Source organism: Heliconius melpomene, chromosome 21 (genome assembly GCF_056956725.1).
Source record: "Heliconius melpomene rosina isolate 202511_hmr_F chromosome 21, ASM5695672v1, whole genome shotgun sequence".
Lineage (NCBI taxonomy): Eukaryota > Metazoa > Arthropoda > Insecta > Lepidoptera > Nymphalidae > Heliconius > Heliconius melpomene.
This window is the reverse complement of record NC_140409.1, coordinates 11,728,098-11,739,214: the sequence shown is the minus strand read 5'-3', so window position 1 is coordinate 11,739,214 and position 11,117 is coordinate 11,728,098. Positions and strand designations below refer to the sequence as shown.

Sequence of the window (11,117 nt, the reverse complement as noted above, 5' to 3'; positions counted from 1 at the left end):
TTTAGTTAACTGTTAAATATCGTATTATTATGGATAACTAGAACGTAAAATATAAAGAAAATAGAATATTTTATAATAACGAAGTTAAAGGGTAAGAAGTCTACTTAGCATGTTGTATCACAATCCAATAGGAGAGACAATTGGATAATAAAAAGATAGAAAAAAAATAGATTATTTGCAACTTCTCGATTTTATTGCTACGTAGGACAGGTATAAGGAACACAGTGTAAACTCATATCAACTACAAAGGGGAAATGAAAATTGTATTTTAAATATAGCCATTCTCCTGAGTGGGTTCGAACCCACAATCCTATTTTCCTTTTGTTGGAAAGGCCTTTAAATATAAAATTTGTTAGCAATATGAATGAATGATTTTAGATTGCGCTTTCATTTGGTTCTAATATAACGGTATAAGCTGGGGAAATTTGCATCGATAGATTAATAGTTATACTCGTAGTTACATGTAATTACGGTATTTTTTTGTTAGAAGGCATGAATAAATAAACTTTTGAAAGGTAGGAGCGTATTGTTACGTGTCTAAAAATACTTATATAATCTACAAATGTCAGCATTATAAGGCATTTGTGGGAAATTCTTGGGAAAGTTTTGTATCTATTATATGCAAGGATGTCTTCATAGTTGGTTGATATCTAACTTCAGTAATTTTATATGTAAAAATAACGTTATTTAATTAATCATTATTATATTCTAAAATACTATGATGACTATGATGAAATGTGTCGATTTAAAATAACTAAAATGCATGATGGTACTGCAGTATGTTATATTAGAATCGTTTTTTTATATTTGAAAACAGTTATTTTTGAGTCTCTTGCTTTTGTTTTTCGAGAAAGTAACTTAAAGTTTATTCGACGTTCAAAAGTGCGTGCCAAAGTCTATTTGAATAATTTTCACATTATCAATTTAAAAGAAAAAGAATATCAAATCATATTTATGTGGAAGATAGTTTATAGGCCCGATCAATATACAGACTTTCTAGTTAATTTTCATTAGACATAGATCAACAAAACTATTATATGAGCCGAAAGTAGTTTCCATGAGAATGATATATACCCGTTATATGAATAATAATAAACAATTAATAATTTTTTATTTAGCATATTTCTTATACAAGGTCCTTGTACATTACGATTATATATAGTACGTTTAAAATGAGTTCAAACATCGCTGCTGTTTCTCAAATATTATAGCAAAGTGTGTTTATTTACTAATACTTTTCTCCTACCAAAGCGTGGTAGAAGCCTGCGTTTCTTCTTAACTCCTAGTTGAAGTAAAAGGCTTCTTGCTTCAGCCAGAGCATTGTCTGTTTCTTCTACACCAGATATAAAGCCACTTTCAGGTCGGGATAGAGTAGGTGCGGCCGGTAACAGCGAGAACCATCGATCGATCTTTGCACTCGAAGACAGCTGGTTAAAAAAAATGAAAACGAAAAATAATAACTTAATGGTAAAAATAAAAACAAATTAATTATAAATATAAGATTTTATTTATCGTATAAGTTATTATACGATAAATAAAAACAAGAACGTAATTATACACAATTGTCAAGCTTAGAATGTGTAAGAATATTAAATAAGTATTGTTTAAGCGTAATACCGTAGGGTACTGTCCGTGGGGCCTAAGCTGAACTAAAAAAACTTTTAAGAATAAATTCTTCTAAAAAATTTTTAAAGAATTAGTCTTCATAAAAAAATATCAAACAAAAAATATATTAACTTTTCTACATCGAACTTGCATCCACATTATATTTTATACTCGTTCCGTTATATCATCAAGAACAACGAACTATGATTCTTTTCTTCTACTGCTTGGTCACAGAGATTTTTGTATTCTTGTACAGTGATAATGCCAATTTTACTTTCACTTTAAAAAATTTTAGAAAAATAAATAACTATAATAATTTAAAGACATGATGACCAGCGTCGCTATGCCTCGTTTGTACTAAACGGAACAGAGAACAACACGAAAAATAAACGTTTCCAAAAGAATTTCAATCTTGTTTTTAAGGCTTTTATTATATTTAGTAATTTAGTATGACATTTCCGCTCTTTTTTTTCTTATCAAATTAATCAAAATAGAATTTCTTTCAAATGCTACCTATAAACCTAGCATACTATTACGATATACCAATAAAGTGAATTTGGTTCAAAATTAAATTATTTTCAAGCTCCATCCTTATATAGCAATATTGAACCAAGTGTTAAGACACTGCTCTCCGCTTTCCGCCTGCAATGTGTATTTGACAGACATGAACCAATTCATTCTTCCTAGTGGAGCCATTCATTGTTCCCAGTCGTTTCAGGACTCATTTGATATGCAAATGGCAATCCACGACGGCAGAGGCCACTTCGGTTCGGATGGCTGGGATCCTCAAAGGTTTGTGTATGGAGCTTATGTCAGTGTCAACATTCAGAGGCGAGGAGTGTAGACAGGTGCTAAACTAATACTATTTTTATGGTTATTACGTTATATTTCTTCTCTATATGTAATAATATAACAAAACTGAAAAGTTTGTTTAGTAAAGAGCACTAATCTCAGGAACTAGTGGTAAGATTTCTAGAAGAAGGAAGCAAAAAGCTAAAAGCTTTACCTTACATGACGTTATTTATTTGGATATACAACCCAGTGTACTTGCGGTCAGAGTTAAATCGTTCTTTTGGAAGTGTCATATCGGGCCCTTATTTATAAACTGCTCTCAAGTGTGATCTCTATTTTAAGATGTCGTTTTTGCCGTTGATGCCGCCGAATTCTAGAGGCGTTGCATGTCGAGTGGCGGAACTCAACGCCGCGCTTTGCTCCGCCGCCAGAGCGAAGAAATGAAAATATTAAATATTTCATTTCACCGAGTGGGAATCGAACCCACAACCTGTCACATTCACAGTTTCACGTTTGTGTCCCTGCGCCACGACTGGCATCGATACTATTATATTCCTAATAATTAAGTTTCATTTAAAAATAAATTATAAGCAAAAAATCATTTTTAGAAAAAGCTTTTATTTAAACGCTTTAAAAAGGAGAAAATAAAATTTGTCTTTTAAATTTTAACTATCAACTCATAACCTCATTGTACACAATTTATATGATCATAAAAGCTAGTCGCGTTAATCAATATTTAATTAAATTGAAACTTTAAAAATTAAAACTTAGCAGATTTTACATAATTAAATTAGTACTAGTTAATTTACACAAGTAAATCGCGCGACAAGCTTTTATGATCATATAAATTGTGTACAATGAGGTTATGAGTTGATAGTTAAAATTTAAAAGACAAATTTTATTTTCTCCTTTTTAAAGCGTTTAAAAAAAAGCTTTTTCTAAAAATGATTTTTTGCTTATAATTTATTTTTTACTTTTTAGTTACCACTGGCTGGGTTTCTCACACTAGAGACATGTACCACGATTCCGCTTCTATGGTTAGGAATGCTGTTGGCGACACTAGACACTTCCCGATTACAGTAGGGGTTCACCAGGGCTCGACTCTTAGTCGCTTCTTATTTAATGTAGTGCAGCCTCCATGGCTGATGATGTATGCCGACGACATAGCACTCATTGACGAGAACCGACTGAGACTGGAGCGTAAAGTGAACCTCTGGAAGGGTACGCTTGAGAGCGGCAGTCTTAAACTAAATGTGTCGAAGACCGAGTACATAGCTTGCGGGAGCCCGTACTTGAGCACGATCCTTATAGGTCCTGAGCCAGCCGTTAAGTCAGAAAAGTTCAGGTACCTTTGATCCGTTATGCACGAGTCTGGAGGCATCGATCACGATGTCCATGGCCGGATAAGTGCTGCCTGGGCCAAATGGCGGGAGGTCACTGGTGTGGTCTGTGACCGAAGAAAACCGCCAAGCTCAAGGGACTGATATACAAGAGCATCATACGACCGGTTCTTTTATACGACAGCGAATGTTGGCCAGCACTATCTCGGCACACTCAGGAGCTTCACGTCACGGAAATGAAGATGCTGAGGTGGATGTGCGGCGTAACGCGGTCTGACCGCATACGCAACACATTCGTTCGAGGTAGTCTTGGGGTCCGTGACGTAGCGGATAAGCTCCAAGAGCGCCGCCTGAGATGGTTTGGCCACGTTACGCGCCGGTCTAAGAACTATGTTGGATGCAAGTGCCTTGCTATATCAGTTCCTGGAGTGAGACCTGGACGCCCAAGGAAGCGCAGGTTGGATGTCGTGATGCCGGATATGAGAGCCAATGGTCTAACCACCGAGGACTTAAAAGACCGCGCAAAGTGGAGTAGGTTGAGTAGGAAGGCAGACCCTGGAAATAGCCGGGATTAATGCCAGGAGGAAGAAGGTTTCTCACACTAGATGTCATATTACTTTTCTAATTATTCTCGGCAAGCCCTTTCATTTGATACCCGTATTGCAGATGTGCATAAATAATAACTATTCCGCCATCTTAGATGTTCCGCCATATTGGATTTAGAAAAACGTCACATTTTTCGAGTTACTCTCAACGAGCCCTTTCAATAGATATCCATATTGTAGAAGTAGACTAAAATTAACTATTCGGCTATCTTGGATGGTCCGCCATATTGGATTTAGAATGACGTTAGATTATTTTTTGAGTTGCTCTCAATGAGCCCTTTCATTTGATATCCATATTGCAGAATTGCAAAAATAATAACTATTCGTTCATCTTGGATGGTCCCCCATATTGGATTTAGAATGATGTCACATTATTTCCCAAATTGCTCTTAAGAAGCCCTTTCATTTGATACCCATATTATAGAAGTGCATTAAATATAACTATTCCGCCATCTTGGATGATCCGCCTTATTAGATTTAGAATGACGTCACATCATTTTTCAAGTTTCTCTTAAGAAGCCCTTTCATTTGATACCCGTAATGTATAAGTTCATCAAAAATAACTATTCTGTTACTTTGGATGGTTCGCCATATTGGATTTAGAATGACGTTACACTATTTTTCCAGTTACTCTTAACAAGCCCTTTCATTTGATACCCATATTATAGAAATTCATGAAATATAACTATTCCGCCATCCTGGATGGTCCGCCATATTGTATTTAGAATAAAGTCACGAACCTTATCGTGCATTGTCATTCAAACCAAACGTGTATACAAAATTTCAGCTAAATCGTACGAACATACCTTTCACTATATGAAAGCACAAAAAACTTGAATCGTGTCAATTCTATTGGATTTCAAGTGATGTCACATTATTTTTCTAATTGTTCTCGGCAAGATCTTTCATTTAATACCCATATTGCAGAAGTGCATAAATAATAACTATTCCGCCATTTTAGATGTTCCGCCATATTGGATTTAGTATAACGTCACATTATTTTTAGACTTACGGTCAACGACCCATTTCATTTAATATCTATATTGTAGAAGTAGACCAAATAGATACTCGGCTATCTTCAATATCCTTCTTATGGGATTTAGAGTGACGTCACATTATTTTTCGAGTTGCTCTCAACGAGTCCTTTCATTTGATACCCATATTGTAGAAGTACATTAAAAATAACAATTCCGCCATCTTGCATGGTCCGCCATATTACATTTAGAGTGACGTCACATATTTTATCGTGCATTGTCATCCAAAGTAAACGTGTATACAAAATTTCAGCTCAATCGGTTGACGATATCTACTTCAAAATTGAGCTCCAAGATTTCACCCGAACCCACATACATACATTGCAAGTTAAATAAAAGCTTTTAAAAAATAGTAAGGAATAAGTTTAACAAGGTTACCCATATTAGGATAAGTACCGTCCTAATCAATCAAATATTACAATAAATAGAATTTTACTATTTTTATAATATCAAGTATGCATTTTAAATATGTAGGGTAAGTATAAATAGAATTATGCATTCAATGACCAAAGGGGTTCTTGAATTAAGGATGCGTGAAACGTATTTAGAACATGTTATAGTTATTAATATTTAAAAGTATGGAATAAATTAGTAAAGGCCGTAGTGACGCAGTGGGATGTCGTCGTCTGAATAATAATGGCAATGTTCATGGGTTTGATATATCCTGTATTTAAAGTATTTTTCATTCCACGCTGTGATAAACGAAGCGCATTCAATTTGAAATGTCTCGCAAGTTGGACGAAAAATGGGAAACATAGTGTCTTAACACTAAGTTTTTCTTTGCGTTATATGCGGGAAAATGGGTGAAGCTAATCGATTGATTATATAAATTTTCATTCTAAAATATCACCAAAAGTCATAATTAGTTAACTTAACGTATAGATTTACTTCATATGAGAATAGAATGCAAGATTTTTTATCGTTATTATTTATTTAACTTTATTTTCTAAATAATTATAATATCATTCCATAAGAAAGACGTAAAATAGAAGGTTATTTTGTGGCATTTAACTATGAAACTTGCGACAGTGTGAATATGAATACCAAACTTAACCTTATTTCATATAATTAAGAATGAAAGAACGAAACTTCTATTCACAAATGTACGAAAAAGCAAAAAAAAAACTTCACTAACTTTAAAATAAGTAAGTAAGGGAAATTGTGACTTAAAAGAAAATTTCAGGCATTTTATTAATTATTCATGCCCCTCGATTAAAAGTCCTGAAAAACCTGTCATTTATAAGAGATTTAACATGAGTATGAGATTTAACTCAATGACAAACAGGATAAACGGAATATGAAACATTTTTTTTTATAAAATATTTTTTAATTTAATCACGTTTAGTAGGCCACACTGTGTCACAGAATAGGGAAATGAACCCGCAATCATCATGCTTACAACCAGACAGTATCGTGCTAGAATAGAATATCATCTAATTAAAAACGCTGTTAAACACCGTATATAGAGATATATCTTAAGACTAACTATTAAACTTTGGAATTTGTCACCATGAATTGGTGATGGCACTAATTATATAAAAAACAAAGACGATTCTAATTCTATTCGATACGATTTTTCCTTTCAGGATTAGGTATTTAGTAGGTCAGGCTAGACTTATTTATTTCTGACTTTTACCATTAAAAATCGAATTAAATGATTATTTAAAGAATTTCAAGTCGGAGCGTCAATATTTAGAGTACTTAGCCTTGCCATAAATAATGTTATAAAAAACACAGTGAACAATCGTATAAAAATGACAGATCCCAAATTCAAAAGTAATATTTTGCTTATTTTTAATTAAATAAATTCTTCAAATATGGGATAAATAAACGGGAGATAAATAAAGTAACCACATTAATGAACTGTCTAATTTTATTTAATTTTTCGAAATCCATTTATTTATGTGTTTGCTGAATAGACTATAACATGTATAATCCATTATTTATAAATACATCGAGATTACAGAACATTGAGATCATTAAAATTTTATATGTAATATTGAATAGACTTGCTGAATAAACGGAAAGGAATTTATTAAAATATAATAATTTTTAACAATATCGTAAGGGTACTAGGTACTAATAAATAAATTACAATATATTATCTGAGGCTAAACTATTAATAGTATACATATAGAGTAAATGAAAAAATATGTAGGTGACAGTAAAATATAGATCGCTGCTTAAGTTCCAACAGTAAATAAAGCGCTACATAGAAAGTAAAAAAAAAAATTCTTACTTTTCTTTTTTTTGCCTTTTCTGTCTCAAATTGTCGTGAAATCCAAATCTACAGAGCTTTTGAAGAATATTTTAGTCAATGGAAACTTGTAGATCTAAAATTCAAGATTTTGCTCTTAGAACTTGGGCAACGATACGAAAATCAACAATTCCTTATAATTAACACATAATATACTGCATATTCTATTAATTATTGATATACTTGTAAAATCCGATGCCCATCTCAAGTGATTTTTCAATAACCATGATTACTATCACTCCAGTAAGATTTTCATGTAAGTATCAGCTTCACGCTGTACCCCGCACAGGCAGCAGGGTACCAGGGCCAGGGCAGAGGGAACCAAGAGTTGAGACACTCCGTTCCCCACTTTCTGCCGAATTCTGGAGGCATTGCGTGTTGTGTGGCAGAACTCAACGCCGCGCTTTGTCTCTATACCAGAGCGAAGAAATGGAAATATAAACGTAAATAAATATTTCACTTTTTCGAGTGGGGATCGAACCCACATCTGTCGCATCTGTCACATCCTTATGCCACTACGCCTCGACGGCCTCAATGTAAAAAAAGTAAATTTTAAATATTACATTATAACCTTTAAGAAAAGAACTAAACTTTACAAATTTCAATATATAACTATTAAATAATAAAACAATTAAATAAACAAACGGCTATAATTTTAAACACTTATCGCTGGTATATTTTTACTCGGTTGTGTCAATCAATTAATCTCCCCTACTTGAGCTGAACATCGTTCTAAAACTATTATTGAAGGGTAGCTCAAATCAATCCATTACAAATCAATTTTTCTCTTTTCATCTAAAAAATATTTTTACACGTTCAATGACCGCCCTATATATATATATATATATATATATATTTATTAGTATCATCAAACTAGATCTTCGAATTTCAAACAAGCTTTACGCCCAAGCTAATCATCACAGTCTTTTATTTCTCCCGTATCTTTTTAGCAGATTTGAGCTTACCTTTAATATTACTTAGATCCTCGCATCATCAAAATCTATTTTGACTACTGAACTATGATTTAATGTTTAGTTTGTTATTTAAAATATGAACACCAAAACTATACACTGACATTGGTTAAATATTTTCTACCATTCGAAGGATCCAAGATGTATATAGATATGCAGATGTTTTACGAAAGCTCGGGAACAGTTGACGTAGAGTATAATATGTATAGCATCTAAAATATTTCTTTTAGTCCAAAGATATGGCTTGTATAATTTTATCAAATTTTGACACATTTTTAAATGTGCCCCTAAATACAAGTAGGGGTAGGTACATTTAATAATTATGACTAATTTCTAACACAGAAATATCTTCTATGGCGATTAAACATCGCTTATATGTACATACAGATAAAAAGTAAATAAGATCTTATGTCACGTTATGATTAGGAATAGCAACACTTCCTCCAACTTTGGTACCTCAGATAAAATTTGTGATGACGGACTTATTTTAATTTGTTAAATTCCAAAAACCGAAAACCTAATATAAAAATAATGAACAAGATATTAATATTTTTTAATTTTTTTTCATTCATTCATATGTTTTTGATACGTTGAAACATCGGCTCCATTATGATTAAAACATTTGTTTTAACTCATAGGAATAAATTTCTAACTCTAAAACAATCATCGTATCAACATATATTTTATAGCTTCATAAATATAAATAACGATTTAGTTTCAATAATATTCCATAATAACATGGTTCATAAAAAAGTAATAATATTTTATGTGGATATGACGAAAAGATATGTAATGGATTCAAACGCAATCAAAAATGAAAATTTTGGACTAGATTATATTTGATATGTAAATTAGGTTAAAATCTATCCTATAACCATCAATCAAGGTGGTTTCAATTTGGCACTTTATAGTCTCAAGTCTTACTAACATTATAATAATAGAACCGCGAATAAGAAACCAAAATTACATAACAAACTTAAATTAATATAAAATTAAATGACTTAGGTAACTGGACTCAAATTATCTTAAAAATAAATTTAAACAAATATATAATTTACTTGGTGGTGTGCCTTGTCCATTGAGATCGTAGGGCCGTCATCATTTCGCTCCGATTTGGAACTTTCTCGCTGGTAGAACGTGTAATCGGGGCCCCTGGGGCCAGAGAATCTACTCCTGGTACTTTTAGAGTAGTCCCCACATTGCTTTTGGCTTCCACCTCGCCTTTAGATAATTCAACCACCTCAGATGCGCTCTCGGATGGGCTAATCGGTACGATCAGCCTCACTCGCCCATCATTGCCAGTTGCAGCTAAAGTTCCATTATGCGACAGAGGCATTATGAATGGTATACTAGAATCTGAGCTCCCGTCATCCGGAGAAGAATCTTTAGATGTTGTTGCCTGGCTGGTGCTATATAAGGAATTCTGTGATTGACCAATGCTCATGGCTTGAGCGAGAGCTCCAAAATCATTACTGGATCCAATTTTGCCTTGGTAGACTTGATCGTTTAGCAAATTGATAAGATCAGAGTTGCTAAAATGGCTATTTATGGGTGGGATATGCGGAAAAGCGTTGCGATTTTGATAGAATTGCTTGTTATTATTTACTTTCACATCTCCATTGGTGAATCCCATATTTTGAAATTTAGAAATCAAGTAATTTTGAATCTGATCATTGGTCATGCTTTCAAAGTTTGGTGGAGAACTGGCTCCACTTGGATTGTCTGGAGGTGATAGGCTGAAGGGCGATGTGTTCACGTTATTGTTTTCAACGTTCTGTGTCATTTTGTTGTTTTGGGCGATAAAATTAATAAGATCGTCGCTATTGAAGGATTGACAGTTTCCATTACAGGTAGCGCTGTTGTCAGATTTCCCACCATCACTGCCTCCAGTTTTAGTCTGTATGTAACGTATATTATATTTCCTTATATTGATTTGATCCAAAGTAAAGCTACGACAACACTTAAAAAAATAGCTGGCGTAAATGGAATACTACTGTCTTTTACCAGATAGGTACGATTAAGCAACTGTTACATACTTAACTTTAAACACATTCCCATGTACACCAGCCAATTTGTTTATATCTAACACATAAACCATGCTACACACAAACCATACACTACACTATGAATCACAAACTACACATTACATAGCGATCATTTCATAATTTGAAATGACTTCATATATTAAAATGAATTAAACTAACTGGCGTTATCATTACCACTTTTAGGATAACTTAGAAATATAACAGAAAAAGAATTATAAAAATGATCGCTAGAATTGTAGAGACATTGAATAAGTTTTACATACAGTCATAAGGTCTTATTAAAAATGTAATGAAATAAAAACAATAATATTAAAAAGCAAACACATAAACAAATAACAGGAAAAAAATCGCAGTTTTGCACACACATTGTAATTAAACTTGAAAAATCGTGGTCTTCCATAAGTTTATAATACATAATGATAAGCTATATTTATATTTGCATGCTTTTAGTTTATGCAAATAAACTAA

The 11,117-nt window shown here is 32.9% G+C and overlaps 1 protein-coding gene across 4 annotated transcripts in view; it reads right to left on the bottom strand.

Moving 5' to 3' along the window:
* Positions 1 to 7,230: 7,230 nt before the first annotated feature.
* LOC146527261 (carboxyl-terminal PDZ ligand of neuronal nitric oxide synthase protein) overlaps positions 7,231 to 11,117 on the bottom strand; it is a 169,669-nt gene continuing 165,782 nt past the window's right edge. For all 4 annotated transcript variants that reach the window (XM_085205976.1, XM_085205975.1, XM_085205977.1 and 1 more), the window contains one exon: positions 7,231 to 10,501. In XM_085205976.1, coding sequence (XP_085062102.1) covers positions 9,659 to 10,501 — 843 coding nt within the window. In that variant the 3' untranslated portion in view covers positions 7,231 to 9,658. The remainder of the gene's footprint in view (positions 10,502 to 11,117) is intronic.